General features: G+C 39.5%; 1 protein-coding gene across 1 annotated transcript in view; it reads right to left on the bottom strand.

Annotated features, from left to right (window-relative positions):
- The window catches only part of ADAMTS12 (ADAM metallopeptidase with thrombospondin type 1 motif 12), a 174,143-nt gene that overhangs the window by 118,038 nt on the left and 33,037 nt on the right, over positions 1-23,068 (bottom strand). Inside the window, exon 3 of the mRNA XM_083353126.1 lies at positions 5,094-5,265. Coding sequence (XP_083209252.1) covers positions 5,094-5,265 — 172 coding nt within the window. The remainder of the gene's footprint in view (positions 1-5,093; positions 5,266-23,068) is intronic.

The raw sequence follows: 23,068 nt of genomic DNA, 5'->3' as shown, positions 1-23,068 counted from the left end.
GTTAGAAAGGAACAGCTGGTGCTGGCAGATGTTGCCCATGAATAAATTCAGAAGGAATTTGACACATAAAGCTGGACCATGGTAGCTGGGGGACAATGAATTCTCTTCCTTCCCTCCCCCACTGAATATGTGTTACTTTTGCGGCCCATTGAGCTTGAAGCCAACCTTCATATAATCTAATCCTATAAGTTATAGGCTTCTGATTCACTTAAACATTGTAAAATATATATTTTTAAAAAGATTTTAATTCATGAAGCTTAGAAAAGATTTGAAATGAGTCCTAGAAGCCAGGATAGTTTAGTGGACAAACAGTTGTCCTTAGTTGTGAGAGGCCTTGGCACATCTGAACCACTCATGTTAAAACCCTATTAGAAATCTGGTATACTGTAGGGACAGATCAAGACAGTGTACTACCCTAGGCAAAGCAATGAAAGATTCTCACTCCTGTCTCTAAGTCAAGCATAATTTCCAAGCTTGGTCCAGTTAATCAGTCAAGCACTGGAGGCAGAAAATCCCACCATTACCACATTATGGGAGGGAAAATACGTCAGTAATATTTTCATAGCTGGTAATTTCTACCCTTCCAACAAATTCAATTCAGTTTTCTGAAGCAGCTACCATTTATTGCCTAATAGTAAAGCCATTAGAACATGGGTGCCCAAATTTTTGGCTTGCCTTGGCCACACCGAGTGAAGAGAATTGTCTTGGGCTGCATATAAAATATATAATGTAGTTAATATATGTAAATAACAAACTTTCTTTATTTTTAATTTTTGTTTATGGTCTCGTGGGGCCACATTACTAGCTGATGAGGGCCACATGCAGTCAATGGCCTATAGGCTGGACATGCCTGCATTAGAAGAAAATATTTGTAGCTCCGGGTTCAACTATGAGGTTCTTGGTGCCCTTTGAGCTTGATTGTTTTCTTGAAGATGTTTCATTACCCAACTAGGTAACTTCATTAGTGCTAGAATGGAGTGGGGTTTGCTCTCTATTTATATTCAAATGGCTTGCCTTGCCAGTGTTGGTGGAAGATTTCTTGGTGTTCCTTGATTAAGCTGTTATATCAACACTTTCAAATGAATAACATTCACAAGGGAAGAAGAAAACAACAAATGTGCCACCTTTCCTGGATATTCTCATCAGCAAAGGCACCACGGTTACCTAATTGGGTAATGAAATGTCTGTAAGAATACAGCCAAGCTCAGAGAGCACCAAGGACCCCATGGTAAAACCATTACCATGGTTACATTCAATCTGCAAAGTAGTTCCTTTTGGACAGATGAGAAAAAGATGTATATATTTATTCAGTCACTCAATAATAGTTTGCATTGTAAAAAGAAAAATAGTTTGAACTGTGACCCAGACGTTCTGCTAACTCCACCTAATGAGTTAGCCTTCAATAAACTCTCCAGAAAAAAACAGTCCCGTTTTTGATTCACATGAAATCTTTACACCAGTATTCTCCATAAGACAGAATTGAAAGTTATTTAACTGTAATGTACACGATCGAAAGAATATTTACTAGAGAGTTCACAGATTCTATACGTATATTTTGTTATATTGTAAAGAGACCCTTTTCTTTTTCTTTTCACAAGGTAATACTAATAGTATTGTTTAAGCCAGGGAAGTTGTATCCTGTCCATTGTGTTTTCTGTGTTTTTAACTGTATATTCAATAAAATTTGGGAGAGAAAAAAAGAATATACAGAATAATAAAGTTGAAAGGGAACTTGGGGGAAAAAAAAGAAAATGGTATTTTGTAAATCCAGAGTTGAATAAACCTGACATTTTCCCATTTTCATCATCATCAAGAAAATAACATTAATATACTTCTCTATCACAAGTGAAATGACTTTTACTGACTTCTGTTTCCCACCTTTCTACTTTATAAAAAAATGGATATAGTTGCCAGAAACTATTCTGAGAGAAGCAAAAAGGTCCAGAATTGTGATAACTTCCCAAGCACAGATGATGGTTCACATACTGGGTTAACCAGATTGTTTTCATGATGAATTCATTTTGACAACAGCAAGGAAGCCTGTTTGAACCATATGAATCATCCCAGTTAACTCATGTAGTTCCTTCTCACAGTTGATTATTCCTTTTTTTATTATGATCATTGCAAAGCACTCATTTCCAAACAGTAGGGTGAAAGAAACCCAGTGAATTTCTTTGTTTAATAATTGCATGGCAATATTTGAACAAACCACTTAACGATAAGAGTGAACTATTCAAATTGCTGAGGCAAAAACCTGTATTTTGAACAATTCAAAAGATTCATAAGAAACCTGAATCTGGATGAGATAAAAGAACCAGCTATTTTTATTATAACTGCATTATTCCCTTTTCTGCTTGTCTACCCAACTAAGTTTCAAATACAAAATTGAGTATTCATTTGTACTGTGGATTTTAGAGGCTTTTTTAGATTTCCAAAGAAGGTTATTATGGATGCCAAAATACTGGATTCACCAGCTTACCGTAACTGGAACATTCCCACTATCCTTATTCTCTGCCATCTTTGTTATAGCAGTGAGATTTATAGATCATTCCCTAAGGCCTAATCTTTTATGAAGATAGCACCATCTTAAATATACAGGACAGTTCTAGCAAATCACACCACCCTGAAAACTGAAATTTGAGAGAAACCTCCATTTTTATATATCATTATCTAGCCATGTATAAGGCTCAGAGGTTAGACTTTATAATATTTTTAATTTAAAAAAACATCTCAAATGGACACAAATTCACTTAATTAAAGTGAAAGTATACAACTCTTCACAAATCTCCTTTTATTGTAATTATTTCAAAATAATTTCCAGTAATTGTAATTATGAAAAGTAATTATTTTAGAAAGAGACTGTCTTGACATGATAGGGCCAGCTGGAAAGGATGGAATATTCTGAATTGTTGCATACTTGTTATTATTTCTATGCATCAAATAAAACAAAATAGAGCTTCACATGCACAGTGCAAAAATATACATGTTTCTTAAAACATGGAATGAACTTCCAAAATTTATGGACTGGGTCAACACCTCTGAGAAGATACAAATCATTAATCAAAACAGTTGACCCCAATGAAACCTGAATATACTCCTTATCCCCCTTTCCACTTCTTCTCTCACTTCTAATGCCAGTACCAATTAATCTCAAAATCTGAGATCATCTGCCATAGCTCTCTAAAACTGCATTGTGGTATTCTAAAACAGAATCATGGCTGGGCAACCAATTGGCCCTGTGGGCATTAGTTGTTATAAGGTCCAGAGGAAAGAATGTCCCCTTGTTCATAGATACATTATTTTGTGTGTGTGTGTGTGTGTGTGTGTGTGTGTGTGTGTAAGATTGATAGTGTCAATCTTACACGGGAAAAGACCCGAATACGCCAAGACCTACATACCCATACCCGTGAAAATCTATGAATATATATATAGACTGAATGGCTGTACGTACCGGCAAGCCAGGATATTCAGAACGTCCCATTGCTTAACATTGGGGACAAGTTACTACCCCCTGTTGATAGGTCCCGCAACCTGGGTGTCCTCCTGGACTCGCAGCTCTCCCTGGAAGACCACATAGGAGCTGTGACCAAGGGGGCCTTCTCCCGGGTTCGACTAGTTCGCCAACTACGGCCTTATCTGGACCTGGATTCCTTACGTACAGTCACCCATGCCCTTGTGACCTCTCGCCTAGACTATTGTAACGCTCTCTACATGGGGCTGCCCTTGAGATCCACTCGGAAGCTTCAACTGGTGCAAAGTGCGGCGGCACGGACACTCTTGGGAGCCTCCCGATACTCCCATATCACACCTCTCCTCCGTGCGCTGCACTGGCTTCCGGTTGCCTTCCGTGTGAAGTTCAAGGTGCTAACAATGACATACAAAGCCCTACATGGCATGGGTCTGGACTACCTACGGGAGCACCTTCTGCCAATGTCAGCACCCCACCGTCCTGTGCGTTCCCACAGAGAGGGCCTCCTCAGGGTGCCACCGCTCAAGGAATGTCGGCTGGTGGCCCCCAGGGGGAGGGCATTCTCAGTGGGTGCGCCAGCCCTCTGGAACAGCTTACCAACCGAAATCCGGATGGCCCCCGACCTCCGTACCTTCCGTCGCGACTTAAAAACTTTCCTGTTCCAGCAGTCCGGCCTGGCATGATAGCGTTAATTGGGGTCCCAGTTTGTTTTCATTATTGTTTCTTATTATTTTTATTGTTCAATCTGTATACATTCCTTCCTCTGTACACCGCCCCGAGTCCCTCGGGAGAAGGGCGGTTTATAAAAACTAATATATATATATATATATATATATATATATATATATATATATATATATATATATGTGTGTGTGTGTGTGTGTGTGTGTGTGTGTGTGTGTGTGTGTGTGTGTGTAATGCTTGTTAACTATTTAGATTACCTTGCTAGGCCCCAAACATGGGACAAATCTTTATTTCCTGTTTCAGCCTAACCGAAGGCCATCGACAGGCAGTAGTCACAACAGTGACAGCTCATATTTCTGTAATTTTTTTGGATTGCTAACAAAGAATTAAAGGGAGACTAATATGGCCATTTCAAACTCATTTGTTCTCATCAGTCAGCCATACCCTTCAGAGATTCGAACCTGGGCCAATTGCACATTAGGCAATTGTTCTAACCCCTAGGCCACAGGCTCTTTCTCGCTTTGTTAGCTGAGACAAGGGAGATATGTGTTAAGTGTTTGTTAAGTATTTTAGAATACCTTGCTAGGCCCCAAACACGGGACAACTCTATATTTGTTCCTCTTTCTCTCTCTCCAGTAGGAAATTATACCCTCCAGCGGAAAACAGATGCTGTTATTTATGACTGGAGTAGCATGCAAGCAAGGCAAATAAGAGAATAAATAACTGCAGTCAGAAGCACCAATCCTGAGGAGGAAAGGTGAAACAACCCGATATCCTTCTTCCTCTCAAGATCAAACTACAGATCACCAGTTGCAACAGGAAACCAATAAGCGGCAAAACAAAAATGCAAGGAAAGGTGAGGGGAAGATGCTCATAGCTTCTTCATTTTAATTAGATTATCAAGCAATACATTTTGAAAGCATATACAGTACATGTGTACCGTTCACCCCGCAATGCCGTTGCTTATCTGTCCAGGTGTCCCGCTGTTTTCGCCGAGTCTTCTGGATGACATTTGTCTTGTAGATGATATGTGGATGTGCCCCTTCTTTTGATTCGTATTTCTTCACTGGTTCAATGAAGTAGTCTCCATCAGGCAAGTGGAAGTAACCAGTCTAAGAAAGAAATATTTGAATGTCTTGTAATAAAGCAATCTGAAGTTGCACATACACACCCATACATATTCACCCACATGCGAGCACAAGACTGGGACCCGACTTAGTAGATGACAAGTTACCATTTTGGAGGTTAGAGCAGAAGCTTTGATTCTGGAGCAAATGTACTCTGAGCAGCAATTACACTGCTTGGAAAAATTATACCAATCTGTTTCCAGATTGAAAGGCAGGGCTACGAGCTTCAATCTGATTGTGAAGTCCAACATGACTGAGGATATTGCTTCACTGCCCTTGCTCTGCAAATTTATAAAAAAAAAATACCTGCTAAAGTTGGCTCATGTTTTCAAGAATGTCATTGTCTCTAACACCAAGAAATACCTGATGGCTTTGAAGTTAATGTCTCAGAGCCAACTTTAGATAGAACTCAAAAGCTCTACAGAGAACTTTCAGATCTGCTCTAGTCAGTGGAACATGTGGAGCCCTCCGTTTCGCTACGATATTCTCATATTACAATTGCATGTCATTGCAGTGATCAAAATCCTGGACTAAGTATTGCATTGTTAATTCTTTAGCAAAGTTAAAATCTGTTTCCCTATTTGTTTACGGTACACAGCTGTTCAGTAACAGTTTCAACATTTTATCTGAAACTGCCCACACATTTGGAAAACTTGAATGAAAATGAGGGAGGGATGAACATAAGATCCTTTAATGAAATTCACCTTTTTGATGTTGGATGCAATTCTAATAGAAAGCAAAGAACCACTAGCAGATGGAAAATGTTGAATTTATTTTTTTCTAAAAAAGATTCTAGGAGGGAGAACAGTTTCAGAAGAGCCAATTATCTGAAGAAGAGGTGAGCTTCTCTTCAGTGGTTGTGTGGTAACAGAGATTAGACAGTCACATTTCAGGGATCCTTTAACTTGGCTTTCTGCACTAAGCAGAGTCAGAGTTGTGATTTACCAACACAGATATAACTCCAGCTGTCTTCTGTTATTGAGAAAATCCTTCATTTGCTGCACCGTAGCTAGTTTGATCTTTTAAACTGTTAACTTTAACTTTCTCATTAAATGACTTGGGTCCGGGATATCTGAGGGAACACCTGCTGCCGGCATCAAGCTCCCTTCGTCCTGTGCGCTCCGACAGGGAGGGTCCTCTCAGGGTACCGCCGGTAAAAGATTGCCGGCGGACAATACCCAGGGGGAGGGGCTTTTCTGTGGGTGCACCTGCCCTTTGGAACCAGCTGCCTGTAGAGCTTAGGACCGCCCCTGACCTTCGCTCATTCCGCCGGGATCTGAAGACCTGGCTCTTTGAGCTCTCTGGCCTGGTCTGAGAATATTAATTGGGATTTTAACTGTATTTTAACTGGGGTTTTATTGCAAGGTCTATATAATCTTTTTAATTGATTTTAAGTTTTGTAATTGTTGTATTGTTTTTTTTTTTAAAAAAAACCTTGTGAACCGCCCTGAGTCCTACGGGAGAAGGGCGGTATATAAATTAAATTAAATAAATAAATAAATAAATAAATAAATAAATAAGCTTTACAATTTTGAGGGACAAAAACTTTGTGCATTTACCCACAACTGGAGTCCTTCACCTATTCCTATGTTTGGATGAGTAATTACCTCCTCTGCTTTCAGTTTTCCGTATCAGGTCCATGTATTCATATATAAAAGCATCAAGGACTAATTTTTCAACTAGTCTGCTTATTGAGGCCATACTGATATTTCTTTTTACCCATGTTAAAGATTATTAATAAGTAAAAGGATAATTAAACTCTGATTAACAAACCAAGCACATCCAAACAATAAAAATGTACCACACCGCCGTATTCTTTCTTTTCTTTTCGTTTTGTTTGTTGATTCACCAAAGTTGTACAATTTGTACAGACAGGCTCCCAATTGTAAAGGTGTCTATTAAGTGCTGCATACAATTCTCATAATGTACTCATTACTTACTGTGCCCTCCTCTGGAATAGCCTGAACTGTCATAATTAAAAAGACATCTGCTCAGTGTAAACTATCTTCCTATTCAAGCGTTACCTGGCTATTTCCAGCCGGATTATACTGCAAATGTTTCCTTTCACTATGTAATAACCTTCACAATGTATTTTAGAGGTTTATTAGTTTTCTACACAATTTGTTCTCTTGCTAACAAACATTGACCTGGATTATGGGAACATCATAAACTTAACAGTCATAGAAACCAAGCCAGAAAAGAAAATGAGAAAAAATATTGCTCCATTTTCAAAATGAGAAATACTGCCAAATAATGTCATCTAAAATAGAGCTTTAATCCTCTATTGCCAGAGCTACTAAATATAGGTAGTCCTAAACCAGGCATGTCAAACTGCTGGCCCGCGGGCTGGATGCATCACACCAAAACTGCCCCCACCCCATGGCCAGCAATAGGGAAAAAGTCCCAATACGTCACGCGACATCACGTGACATCGCGAGTTTGACATGCCTGTCCTAGACTTAGTTTAGTTTATTATTATTAAATTTTTATACCGCCCTTCTCCCGAAGGACTCAGGGCGGTGAACAGGGCATATAATAAAAATACAAAAATACAAAAGTTAAGAAAAAATTAAATTATTGCCCAAGTAAAACAGTAAAAATATACAAATATTAAAACCCTAAGTTAACTCCCCATCAGGCCAGGCCAGCTTGTTCAAATAAATGGGTCTTTAACCCGCACTGGAAGGAGCGGAGATCCGGTGCCATCCGGAGCTCAACCGGCAGTTGATTCCACAAAGCCGGGGCACCCACAGAGAAGGCCCTCCCCCTGGGGGCCACCAGCCGGCATTCTCTGACCGGAGGCACCCTGAGGAGGCCCTCTCTGTGGGAACGCACAGGGCGGAGGGGAGTCGACGCCGGCAGCAGGTGGTCCCCAAGGTATTCCGGACCCATGCCATGTAAGGACTTAAAAACCATCACCAAGACCTTGAACCTCACCCGGAAGACAACTGGTAGCCAATGCAGCTCGCGGAGCAAAGGTGTAACATGGGAGTACCGGGAAACTCCCAAGACAACTCTCGCGGCCGCATTCTGTACCAGTTGGAGGCTCCGAGTGGTCTTCAAGGGAAGCCCCATGTAGAGAGCATTGCAATAGTCAAGATGAGAGGTCACGAGCGCATGAGTGACCGTACACAGGGCATCCCGGTCCAGATAGGGCCGCAACTGACGCACCAGGCGAACCTGAGCGAAAGCCCCCCTAGTCACGGCTACTATGTGGTCTTCTAAGGTAAGCCGTGAATCTAGGAGGACTCCCAAGTTGCGAGCCCTATCCACGGGGGGGGGGGTAAAAACTCACCCCCCACAGAAAGCGATGGAACATTTTGAATGTCCCGGGATGCCGGAATGTACAGCCACTCAGTCTTGTCAGGGTTGAGTTGAAGTCTGTTCCTCCCCATCCAGACCCGAACCGCCTCCAGGCAACGGGACATCACACCAAGGGCATCACTGGGGTGGTTTGGGGTCGAAATGAAAAGTTGGGTATCATCGGCATATTGATGATACCCAACTCCAAAACCACGAATGATCTCACCCAGCGGTTTCATATAGATGTTGAACAGGAGAGGCGAGAGAACCGACCCCTGAGGAACTCCACAAACGAGAGACCTAGGGGTCGATCTCTGCCCCCCTGCCAACACCGACTGCGAACGTCCCAGGAGATAGGAGGAGAACCACCGAAAAACTGTGCCTCCCACTCCCAATCCCCTGAGACGACGCAGCAGGATACCATGGTCGATGGTATCGAAAGCCGCCAAGAGGTCTAATAGGACTAGGACAGAGGAATATCCCCTATCCCGGGCCCTCCAGAGATCATTCACCAGAGCGACCAATGCCGTCTCCGTGCTGTACCCGGGCCTGAAACCCGATTGGTACGGGTCCACTTACAGCCATTTAGTGACAATTCAAGTTACTGGGGAAAAATGACTTAGGACAGCTCCACACATTTATGATTGTTGCACAAATGCAACAATCAAAATTTGGGTTCTTTTCTTTTTCTTTCTTTTAGATATACAATATTCTACAATCAGATGTTGGGTCGATTTGATTATCAGACAGAGATCCACTCACTTGGAACATTTGCTTATTTAATATTCTTGTTAACATTTTTTCTTTTGTTGACGTTTTTGACGTTGCGTGTATGTTTTTATGTTTTTCTATTTTATTCTTGTGGCTAAAACAAAATAAATATTATGAATAATAATCAGAATTTGGGGTCTTGGCAACGTTTTGCAATGTTTGCAGCGTTTGCAGTGTGTATTTGCAAATACAATGTATTTGCAATGTTTGCAGCATCCTGGGGTGACATGATCACCATTTGCAACTTTCCCATCCAGCTTCTGACAAGCAAAGTCAATGGGGAAAGCCAGGTTTGCATAACAACCGCATGATTCACTTAACAACTGCAGTGATTTCCTTAACAACCATGGCAAAAAAAAGTCATAACAAGCATATTACTTAGCAATGGAAATTCTGGTCCCAATTGCAGTCATAGGTTTGACTCTGAATTCCTTCAAATGTAGATTCTCCCAGGTTACTTCAAAATCCTTGCATATGTCCCTAACCTTCTTTAAAGTGGCCGCCAATTTGTAGCATGAGCATGAGAGATGAGATTAGTGGTTAGATATCTGGGAAGCATTGTAATCATCTTCATGATATTTAATCAGTGTAATTTAAGCCCCAATCCACCACTCCTAAATTACAACCTTGGGTAGAAAACTGGTATCTGGGCCTGCTCACAATAATCCAGTTCAGGTGCTTAAATAGTAGCAGAGATATGCGAGTATATAAGATAACTAAAGGCTGGTGATATCTTGAGATAAAAGTACTCATTACAATGCCACCTTGTTGCTATGATGTAGTGATAAATTTGAGTAAATATCAAATGTGTTTCTGGCTACTGGTGCTTAAAACTCAATATAAGCGTTGCATATGCCCACCAGCAACAACATTTTGCAGGGTTTCCATAAATTCTCATACTTGTAACTGTTAATGCCGCAGAATTGCTATTAAATGCATGGAGAGTAGTATAATCAGTGCTTTTTTTGTAAAAGAAAAAGGTGTCGGAACTCACACATGTCATACAACCCGCCTTGCCTACCCTACAAGGTTCCATCCAAAAAAGGTGCCAGAACTCCATTCTGAGCATTCTATGAGAAAAAAAGCCCTGAGTATAATGCAGTGGTCTCCAACCTTTCTAACTTGACAGATCAGCGGAGATGGCAGTGGCAGCAGGTAGGAGACAGGATGGTTTTGAGTAAGCACACTCGCCGCTTTCCCAAATGCAGCTTCACGTGTGTGTGTGCATGCTCACCCACAACTTCCACGACTGGTTCTGAACAGGCTGCAGCCTGGCATTGGGCCATGGACTGGGAGTTGGGGACCCCTGATATAATGTATGCATTTGTTTATTTTATCCTGCCTTATATTTATATTATATTATATTATATTATATTATATTATATTATATTATATTATATTATATTATATTATATTATATTATATTATATTATATTATATTATATTATATTATATTATATTATATTATATTATATTATATTATATTACATATTATATTACATATTATATTATATTATATTACGTATATTATATTATATTATATTACATTACATTACATTACATTACATTACATTACATTACATATTATTATATTATATTATATTATATTATTATATTATATTATATTATATTATATTATATTATATTATTATATTATATTATATTATATTATATTATTATATTATATTATATTATATTATATTATATTATATTATATTATATTATATTATATTATATTATATTATCATATTATATTATCATATTATATCATATCATATATCATATCATATTTACACATAATTGAAGGTGACAAACATACGTAATACTCTTTCCTGCTCTTATTTTTCCCACAACAACAACCCTGCAATGGGGGTTGGAATGAGAGAGAATGATTGGTCTAAAGTCACCCAGCTGACTTTCAGCCTAAAGTGGGATTGGAATTCACAGTCTCCTAGTTTTTAGCCAAATGCCTTAATCACTAGACCAAATTGACTATCTTAAAGAGTTTATTTTTCTAAATAAATAATTTTTATTTAAAGCTTTTTATTACGGTACTTTATAGCCACTCAAGGCAGTGAACATACCCAATACTCCTTCCTCCTCTTCTTTTTCCTCACAACAAACCTGTGAGACGACTGGGCTGAGAGAAAGTGATTGACCCAAAGTCAGCCAACCACTTTCATGCCTAAGGCAGGACTTCAACTCAGCTTCCTGATTTCTAGACCTGCATCTTAACCACTACACCAAACTGGCTCTCCTTTATATGAAGATTACATTATATAGTAAACTACATTATATAATCTCTTATGGGCTATAATTGATAAGTCTGGATTAAATTAAATCTTAGTCTCAGGGCTGTTAATTTCTGGAGTTTAGCTTTTTAAACACCACTCAGAGCAAATGAGATTTTTGCTTCTGATGCCTGCTTGTTGCGAAGCCTTTTTTGTCTTAAGAGAAACAAGCAAAACACAATACAGTACAACACTGTGCAGCAGTAAGAACACACCTATGCATCTGGAAGCAGCATTTAAATATTTGCCTCTGGTCCATAAGTTCTCAGTGTATATACAAGCAACAAGTGATAAATCATTATCATAATCATAATACAATCATCATGAATCATAAGATACAACACTCAGTGATAGTCATAAAATGCTAAATAAAAGCAACCAACATAAATCATAAAATACAAACAATAAAGTGATAAGATGCTAAAGGATTAGGAAGCTGAAAGAATAAGTCATAAGATGTTAAAGGAATATGTAATAGGAAAGATGCGAAGGATAATATACACTAGGAATCAGAGCTCCAAGTGAACAAAGTAATATTCATTCTTTCCTTTCCTTTCCTTTCCTTTCATTATTTACACTATTTTCCAAGTATATATACTATATTTAACACAAAATAAAAAACAGGAAAAAGAAGAAACAAAATTATAGCAGTTGATAACAAACAGAGAATTCAATTAAAAAGAGCAATTACTAGTCCAGCCTTTTGCAACCCAATATCTTCTAGATATTGTAAGTTTGTAAGCCGCCCTGAGTCTTCAGAGAAGGGCGGGATATAAATGGAATTATAATATCTGGGAGGAGTTTGATCCTGTGACTCCGGACGAAGTGGACAGGATCATGGGGAAATTAAGTGCCGCCACATGTTTGTTGGACCCGTGTCCCTCCTGGCTGGTTTATGCGGCCCGGGAGGTTACACGAGGCTGGCTCCTGGCAGTTATAAATGCTTCCTTGGGTGAGGGGTGCTTCCCTGCCACCTTGAAGGAGGCGGTGGTAAGGCCCCTCCTCAAGAAACCTGCCTTGGATCCAGCTATTTTAAACAACTTTCGTCCTGTCTCCAACCTTCGCTTTCTTGCGAAGGTTGTTGAGAGCGTGGTGGCACGGCAGCTCCCTTTGGTCCTGGAGGAAACTGAGTATCTAGATCCATACCAATCGGGTTTCAGGCCCGGGTACAGCATGGAGATGGCATTGGTCGCACTGGTGGATGATCTCTGGCGGGCCCGAGACAGGGGTTATTCCTCTGTCCTGGTCCTTTTAGATCTCTCAGCAGCTTTTGATACCATCGACCATGGTATCTTGCTGCGACGTCTTGCGGGGTTGGGAGTGGGAGGCACCGTTTTACGGTGGTTCTCCTCCTACCTCTCGGGCCGCTCGCAGACGGTGTTGACAGGAGGGCAGAGGTCAACCCCTAGGCCCCTTAATTGTGGGGTGCCTCAGGGGTCGGTGCTCTCGCCCCTCCTGTTCAACATCTATATGAAGCCGCTGGGTGAGATCATCTGTGGTTTTGGGGTGAGGTATCATCAATATGCTGATGATACCCAGCTCTTTATCTCCACCCCGAACCAAGCCAGTGATGCCCTCGACGTGATGTCCCGTTGCCTGGAAGCGGTATGGATTTGGATGGGGAAGAACAGGCTCCAGCTCAACCCAGCCAAGACTGAGTGGCTTTACGTACCGGCATCTCGACTTGTCCAAGAGGTTCCATCTTTGGTTATGGGAGGAGAGGTGTTGCCTCCCGTTGATAGGGCGCGCAATTTAGGCGTCCTCCTGGACTCACGACTCAGTTTTGAAGATCATATTGGAGTCGTGGCCAGGGGGGCATTTGCCCAGGTTCGCCTGGTGCGCCAGTTGCGCCCCTATCTGGACCGAGATGCCCTACGTACGGTCACTCATGCACTCGTTACCTCTCGGATAGATTACTGCAATGCTCTCTACATGGGGCTGCCCTTGAAGACCACCCGGAGGCTTCAGCTGGTGCAGAATGCAGCCGCGCGGGTAGTGATGGGAGCATCCCGATACTCCCATATTACACCCCTCCTGCGTGAGCTGCATTGGCTACCAGTTGTCTTCCGGGCGAGATTTAAGGTGCTGGTACTTACCTTTAAAGCCCTACATGGCTTAGGCCCGGGATATTTGCAGGACCGTCTGCTACCGGGGACGACTTCCCATCGCCCAGTGCGCTCACACAGAGAGGGCCTCCTCAGGGTGCCGTCGGCCAGACAATGTCGGCTGGCGACCCCCAGGGGGAGGGCCTTCTCTGTGGGAGCACCAGCCCTTTGGAACCAACTTCCCCTTGAGCTTCGGATGGCCCCGGACCTCCGGTCCTTTCGCCGCGACCTCAAAACTTTTCTCTTCCATCAGGCTGACCTGGACTGATGATGGGTTTTTAAATATGTTTTAATTTTTAACTGTAGTTAATTTATTTTGGGGCTGTTATTTAATTCTTTTTTAATTTTTGTATTGTTGTTTTTTATTGTTGTAAGCCACCCTGAGTCCTTTGGGAGATAGGGTGGCATATAAGTCCCAAAAATAAATAAATAAATAAATAAATAAATAAATAAATAAATAAATAAATAAATAAATAAATAAATAAATAAATAAATGTGTTGGACAGTGGAGAGGCGAATAGAGAAGTCCAGCACACCTGGAAAACATCGGGTTAGTTTAACCAATGTTCCAGCTAGTTACATAAATCAGTTAGAGAGGATATCAGTCAAGTAGAAGAGTTTTCTTAAAGAAAAAGGCAATTTTGCAGCCTCTCCAAACTGTCACAGTTGCTTTAACTGGGAAAACTGAAGGAGATTCTGACTAAGCCATCAAAGACAGCAGGAGCCCTGATCCAGGAACAATTTTCCCTGTAATACGTAGATTCTAGGCAACATCAAACCTTCTGCATTTCTTCATTTATTCAATTTGTAACAACAAGAATAAAAAATATCCAGTAGTCCTTGACTTACAACCATTTGTTTAGTGACTATTTGAAGTCACAACAGCACTGAAAAAGTGACTTACGACCAGTCCTCACAATTACAACCATCACAGCATCCCAAAGTCACACGATCAAAATTTAGACACTTGGCAACCAACATGTATTTATGACAACTGAATTATCCAGGGATTATGTATCACCGCTTGTAACCTTCCCTGCAGGTGACTGATGAGCAATGTCAATGGGGGAAAGCAGATTCACTTAACAATCATATGATTCACTTAACAACCACAGTGATTTGCTTAACAACCATTGCAAAAGTTACAAAATCGTGCATGACTCATTTAAGCACCTTGCTTAGCAATGGAAATTGCTGAGTGTGCTCAGAAGTCGAGAACTACCTATAAATAAAAAGCAACAAACATGCATCATACTAAAACCTTACTAAAACATACTAAAAAAGTTAAAATTATCTTGAACAGAATCAGTTGATGATACAAGGCTTTTTTTTTGTCATCAGCCTAACGCTTGGTGAGACCACATATGTTCAAGGGAAGTGAGTTGTCTGAATCATCAGTCACACGTTCAGTCTGCAAGCTGTCGCTGCTTACTTAATTCAGAGTGCAAATGGCACAGAAACACCGTTAGCAGCTTACGGAAGAAAAATGCATGAGCAGAAGAGCTGTGTGAATTATGCTTGAGTTAGAAGTTTGCTAATTATTTCTGGAGAAAGGGGTTGGTAAGATAAGTATAGAAGAAGAGTTCTGTTGGATCAAAGATGCAGTTATACATAAGTAGTTCTTGAGTTAAAACCATTCATTTAGCAACCATACAAAATTACAATGGCATTGGAAGTGACTTATGACTGATCCTTGCACGTATGACTGTTGCTGAATCCCCACAGTGACCCGATCAAAATTCGAGTACTTGGAAGCTAGCATGTACTTATGAAGGTTGTGGTGTCCCAGAGTCCCAGGGTCATATGATCAACATTCATAGCCAGCTTCCGACAAGGAAAGTCAATGGGGAAAGTCGGATTCACTTAATGACCACACGATTCACTTAACCACTGCAGTGATTCAGTTAAATTTGGTATGGTATTTTCAGCAATGGACACATTTTTTAAAAAAAAATGAGAGTTACATCAAAGTGTCTCCCGATGTAATTAAAAAAAATGGCAATCTTTTTTCTTAGACCACTTAAATTGTTAACTTATATTTAATAGGAGGGTTGGTTAGATCATCTTGGGAAGAATTGGACTGTTCTCTCTGCAGATGCTTATGTTGCTCCTACTTTTCTACTCACATGCGCCTTCCACCTATGCCAAGACACACTTTCCCCAACACAGATTTTTTTAAATAGTAGGATAATTCAATTTCTTCATTTTTAATGAGTGTAGGGCCAACTTATTAAACTCAGTTTGTTGATCGATCAGATAACATAGCTAACGGCACTACCTGAGACCATTTGCAGCAAATATTATGGCTTGACCCAGTGTACATACTGGTATGCATTTATGAACTGAAATACAGTTGTTCTATCAGATTTGCACTTTGACTCTTTGATGTAACTCTTTTTTTAAAAAAAATGTGTCCATTGCTGAAAATAGCATACCAAACTACGACCAATCAAGTCATTTTCAAGTTTGGTGCTAATGTTAAGAAGCTCTTCTTCTGCAATCAACAGAACTTTGCAATGTTTAATTTTAGTGGGGCTGGCCCCAAAGTTCTTTAAAATGTCTCTCTTGGAAGATTTCCTAGAAATAAAGGCATCCTTGGCACAGATTTTCTGGAAATAAAGCCATCCTTGGCACATTTGCCATCCAAAATGATGTATGGACTCAGACTTCACAAAAGATTACAAGAAAATCTGGAACACAGCCCAGGGAAAAACAGCTGCAATTTAACTACATCAAGTCTCAACTTGCAAAATAAATCTGATTATCCTGAACTCCTATTTGCTTTTTAAAAAATCCTTGAATTGCTCAAAGGATTATGTCCTAAAGTACATTTATAATAATAAAAAGTTGCATTCATAATCCTACTTTACATAATATCCCATGTAAAAAGATTTAAGCAATTTGCATTTCTTAAGAGGATGGTTCTTTTGTCTACTTTGAAAAGCTTCTGATGAAAAATCTGTATTTTTATTTTATCCTGATTGTATTTGATGTGCAGGCAAGTGGAAAATATAGCCTGCAATTGATTAATCCATGCAATGTGTAGAACAGAATGTCTGCAGCACTGACAGAAAAGTAATAGTTTACTTTCGAGCTAGCATTTTAGGGATAAACTTAAGCACAATGGAAAATGTTTCCTGTTTAGGATAATAAAATAAACTTTTCTAAGGATAACCATGTGTTGGTGATTTGACATGTCATGAATTTCATTAGACATTTGAAAAAAGAAATAGAAATTCCCTTTTATAATTTACATATAGTATTCCTATTTCTCTGGCTGTTCAGGAAATTCCTCTACTTTTACTGGACGATTCAATAAAATTTTCCTTGAGAAAACAATCTCAGAGAAATACAGGCCACTTCAAATAATCAGAGATTATTAATGGACTATATAGATTTGACTGCATAAATTAAAGTTTATATTACAAATACTACTATCCCTCCTGCTAACAGCATCATTTGCATGATCTATCACTAATGAAAACTGGCAACTAGTTGTCAAGGGTACCTATGGGGGCCTGGGCAGGAGTGGGACAGATCTGAGGGTCTCTGGCAGAAGGAGGGTCTCTGGGCTAGGGTCAAGGCAGTGGGGGCCGTTCCCTTACTGTTTCCAGGATGGCTTCATGGGCCGCATGACATGTCTGATGTTAGTCTACAAATAACCATACTTTCATAAACTGATTTAACTACAGCTAATGTGCTTGTAATACTGGTTCTCTGCTCTAATATCAGCATATCTGATATAACAATTTGCCTACTAAATGAGAATATGATGAAGTTGTACACCATTTATAAAATATTTTATATCTGTTTTCTCTTAAGTTACAACGTGGAGGTAAACTTTTTTCCATAATTTTTCCTATTGTTGTACTGTGACTGTTGCTTTGAAGTTTTGCATCCATTTTATCATACTATTTTTTTTATTTGTTTGATCTCTCTATCATTTCTAAGTAACAGATTATATATACAATATGTTCCCTAGGTGGCCTTGATTCTGTATAAGTATTGCCAATTCTGTCATTTTTCTTAGAAGCCCACCCACATTTTTGGGGTTAATTTTTATTTTTCTAACAATTTATAGGTATGTGATATGTTCTGGCTTTCACTAAATCATTCTTGCTGTGCCCTTAATCTCTGTTAATGGGATCTGAGTGACTCATATCTGCATATCTGATTTTTCTTACTATAATTAACTAAAATGTATAAAAAGCATTTTAAAAAGAAGCCAGCAATGAAATTTTTGGACATTATTTTTCTTGTATATTATTTCTCATATATATTATGTTTCTCATATTTTCAAGATTCCACATATATATCCAATTTTTCTTTTAGTATACCTATTTAAATGTTTGTCCTCTTTTGGGTCCCTGTACCATAATATCATAATATCTATGAAGCTGTTAGCCAGGATAAATACCTTGCTGTGCAATATAGATAGATAAATCATGTAGTAATAAATCCTAAAGTACCTTGAAATGCAAGCAACATTTTACCATATATGATGCATGTAAAAAAAAACCTTCAAAAGTATTTTAGAATGAAGTATTTAGGAAATTTTAGAAATCAAATTTGAAATGAAACCACAGGGTTTTTTTTTACTATGCTTAATTCTAAGACATATCAGTAGAAAATATCACAGTTTACTAAGATACATATTCACAGTCACAAATATTGGGAAAGAGATACATCACCAATGATACAGGGAAGTTAAATATAGAGAATATGGAGTAATAACAAAATTAACAGTATATATTCATAACAGACATTTCACCAAATTTAAGTCCAGAGTGACTCTTGTGAATTGAGCGACTGTATATGAATTCAATAAAATAAATACTTAATCCTGTTTTAATACAAATAATAATAATAATAATAATAATAATAATAATAATAAGAAGAAGAAGAAGAAGAAGAAGAAGAAGAAGAAGAAGAAGAAGAAGAAGAAGAAGAAGAAGAAGAAGAAGAAGAAGAAGAAGAAGAAGAAGAAGAAGAAGAAGAAGAAGAAGAAGAAGTTGGAAGGGACCTTGGAGGTCATCTAGTCCAATCCCCTGCTCAGGCAGGAAACCCTATACCATTTCAGGCAAATGGCTGTCCAGTCTCTTTTAAAAACTTCCAGTGTTGGACCATTCACCACATCTGGAGGCAGGTTGTTCCACTGGTTAATTGTTCTAACTGTCAGGAAGTTTCTCCTTAGTTCTAGGTTGCTTCTCTCCTTGACTAGTTTCCATCCATTGCTTCTTGTCCTGCTTTCAGGTGCTTTGGAGAATAGCTTGACTCCCTCTTCTTTGTGGCAGCCCCTGAGATATTGGAACACTGCTATCATGTCACCCCTCACTCTTCTCTTCGTTAAACTACACATACCCAATTCCAGCAACCGTTCCCTATATGTTTTAGCCTCCAGTCCCCCAATCATCTTTGTTGCTCTTCTCTGTACCCTTTCTAGAGTCTCGACATCTTTTTTACAACGTGGTGACCAAAACTGGATGCAGTATTCCAGGTGTGGCCTTACCAAAGCATTGTAAAGTGGTATTAGTACTTCACTTGATCTTGATTCTATCCCTCTGTTAATGCAGCCTAGCACTGTGTTGGCTTTTTTGGCAGCTGCAGCACACTGCTGGATCATATTGAAGTGATTGTCTAGTAGGACTCCGAGATCCCTCTCACAGTTACTACTATTGAGCAAGGTACCACCTATACTATACCTGTGCATTTGATTTTTCCTGCCTAAATGTAGAACCTTACTTTTTTCACCATTGAATTTCATTTTGTTAGATAGCGCCCAGTGTTAGAGTCTGTCCAGATTGTCCTGTATTTTAAGCCTATCTTCTGGAGTATTGGCTATTTCCACCAGCTTGATGTCATCTGCAAATTTGATAAGTTCCCCATCTATCCCCTCATCCAAATCGTTAATGAAGATATTGAAGAGCACTGGGCCCAGAACAGAGCCCTGGGGCACCCCACTACACACTTCTTTCCATGTAGATGCAGTTCCATTGAGGACCACACGCTCAGTACGGCCTGTCATTGCCTAGATCAGGAGTCTCCAACCTCTGCAACTTTAAGACTTGTGAACTCCTAGAATGGGAAATTCTGAGAGTTGAAGTCCACAAGTCTTATATTGCCAAGGCTGGAGATCCCTGGCCTAGATTGATATCAGTATCTAGAGAAATTCACTTGATTTCAAAAAGGTTAAAAGGGTTTAATTGAGTTTCTCGATTTGTTTTCTCTTGAAAGTTTTTCATATACAAATAAATAAATAAATAAATAAATCTTCATGCCTGCTTTTTTGTGTGCTTAATTTATTATTTTCCGCACTTCTTTGTTTTTTCTGATGTCTTTCCGTTTCCCCTTGTTTACTTTTTAGGGGCTACAGTATTGATTGATCAGTTGAGTGATTCATTCATTCATTCAGTCATTTTTGAATCTACAGGATAATGGAGAATATTTTAATTTCCTCTCCTTGCAGTCAGTCACATGTATTACTCATATTGTAAATTCAGATCATAATTAACGATTATGCCATTTTAGACCGAACTGTGGTGGAATGTAGTCCAGTCACAGGAGGAGACCGCTTAGTGTGGAATCCTTGGTATATAGGAAAAAAACAGGGTAGACCCTCCATAACATTTCACAGGGTACAGGTAGTCCTTGACTTACAACACTTCATTTAGTGATCATTCAAAGTAACAACAGCACTGAAAAAAGTGACTTATGACTGTTTTTCACACTTACGATTTTGCAGCAACTCCATGTCACATGATAAAAATTTGGATGCCTGGCAATTGATTCATATTTATAACGGTTGGGTTTATGTGATCCCCTTTTGCAACTTTCTGACAACCAAAGTCAATGGGGACACCAGATTCACTTAACAACTTCACAACTACAGGGATTCAATTAACAACTGTGGCAAGAAAGGGGCAAAACTCACTTAACAAATGTCTCGACTTAGCAACAGAAATTTTGGGCTCAGTTGTGGTCATAAGTCAAAGACTACATGTATATCTAATAGTTATGAGATTTATGCTTTAGTCTGGCAAGATTCCTGTCTAACGGCTAGTAATAAAGAAACTGCTCTGGAGTAGCTCCTTGTTTCTTTCTTAGTTCCTTGCACCTGACAAGAACAAATTATGTATTTTTAATGGAAAGGTAATAAATCCTTAACTGAAACAGGATTTTATTTCTGTGATAGACAGCACACCGTATCCTTCCCTCCCAGGGCAGTATTGTAACATTAAATTGTAATTAGGTGCAACATGAGATGCAAGATCCTATTACAAGAAAGCACTGCGTGTTTTTCAGCACATTTCAGGCCCTTATGATTAATGCCAAAAGTTTCCAAGATAGTTTGCAGCAGAAATAAGGAAATTATGTTTCTCATTTACCTTGTACTATCACATTTCTAGAAAGACCAAGCCAATGTAAGTGATATATTTATGACAATTAAAACACTACCTTCTGAGCTTTTAAACATTCTCCACTGAAATCTCTTCAACTGGGTACTGAAGTAATGAATTTGTTGTGGTATTACCTATGAAGAAGACCAGCTTGGTTTCAGCTGTTCATGCTTGAGTTACACCTAGACTAGAATATATCCTATAAGAGTATGCCTTCATGGAGGCTATCTCTGTTGCTTTAATTGGTCCAAAATGTACAGCCAGATTTTTCCCTATTCACTGGAGAAAAAAAATCATAACTCTAATATTATGTCAATTCTGTTGGCTTTCTGTTTGATTTTGGACTCATAAGGACCCTTACCACTTGCTGTAGTACAACTCCACAGGTGAATAATTCATTTGTTGTTAGTTGCGAAGTCGTGTCTGACCCATCGTGACCCCATGGACAATGTTCCTCCAGACCTTCCTGTCCTCTACCATCTTCTGGAGTCCATTTAAGCTCACGCCTACTGCTTCAGTGACTCCATCCAGCCAACTCATTCTCTGTCGTCCCCTTCTTCTATTGCCCTCAATCTTTCCCAGCATTAGGCTCTTCTCCAGTGAGTCCTTCCTTCTCATTAGGTGGCCAAAGTATTTGAGTTTCAACTTCAGGATCTGGCCTTCTAAAGAGCAGTCGGGATTGATCTCCTCTAGGACTGACCTGTTTGATCACCTTGCAGTCCAAGGGACTTGCAGGAGTCTTCTCCAGCACCATAGTTTAAAGGCCTCAATTCTTTGCTGCTCAGCTTTTCTTATGGTCCAACTTTCACAGCCATACATTGCAACTGGGAAGACCATAGCCTTGACTATACGCACTTTTGTTGACAGGGTGATGTCTCTGCTTTTTAGTGTGCTGTCTAGATTTGCCATGGCTTTCCTCCCCAGGAGTAAGCATCTTTTAATTTCTTGGCTGCAGTCCCCATCTGCAGTGATCTTGGAGCCCAGGAAAATAAAATCTGTCCATTTCTTCCCCATCTATTTGCCAGGAATTGAGAGGGCCGGATGCCATGATCTTCATTTTCTTAATGTTAAGTTTCAGCCAAACTTTTGCACTCTCCTTCTTCACACGCAACAAGAGGCTCTTTAGTTCCTCTTCACTTTCTGCCATTAGAGTGGTATCATCTGCATATCTTAGGTTGTTGATATTTCCCCCAGCAATCTTAATTCCAACTTTTGATTCATCTAGCCCTGCCTTTCTCATGATGTGCTCTGCATATAAGTTAAATAGGCAGGGCGACAGTATACAGCCTTGCCAGACTCCTTTCCCAATTTTGAATGAATCAGTGGTTCCGTGTCCAGTTCTCACTGTTGCTTCTTGACCCGCATATAGGTTTCTCAAGAGACAAATAAGATGGCCTGGTACTCCCATCTCTTTAAGAATTTGCCACAGTTTGTTGTGATCCACACAATCAAAGGCTTTAGCATAGTCAATGAAGCAGAAGTAGATGTTTTTCTGGAACTCTCTAGCTTTCTCCATGATCCAGCGTATGTTGGCAATTTGATCTCTAGTTCCTCTGCCTCTTCGAAATCCTGCCTGTATTTCTGGTAGTTCTCAATCCACATACTGCTGGAGTCTAGCTTGTAGGATTTTAAGTATAACTTTATTAGCATGAGAAATGAGTCCAATGGTGCGGTAATTTGAACATTCTTTGGCACTGCCTTTCTTTGTAATGGAATGTAAACTGATCTTTTCCACTCCTGTGGCCACTGTTGAGTTTTCCAAATTTGCTGGCAAATTGACTGTAGCACTTTTACTGCATTGTCTTTTAAGATTTTGAATAGCTCAGTTGGAATACTGTCACCTCCACTAGCTTTCTTGTTGCTCAGCTTTCCTTTCACTTCACATTCTAGGATGTCTGGCTCGAGGTCAGTGAACACCTCA

This window comes from Vipera ursinii (assembly GCF_947247035.1).
Source record: "Vipera ursinii genome assembly, chromosome: 2".
Lineage (NCBI taxonomy): Eukaryota > Metazoa > Chordata > Lepidosauria > Squamata > Viperidae > Vipera > Vipera ursinii.
The sequence above is the reverse complement of the archived record's forward strand: the minus strand, read 5'-3'. Positions and strand labels throughout refer to the sequence as shown.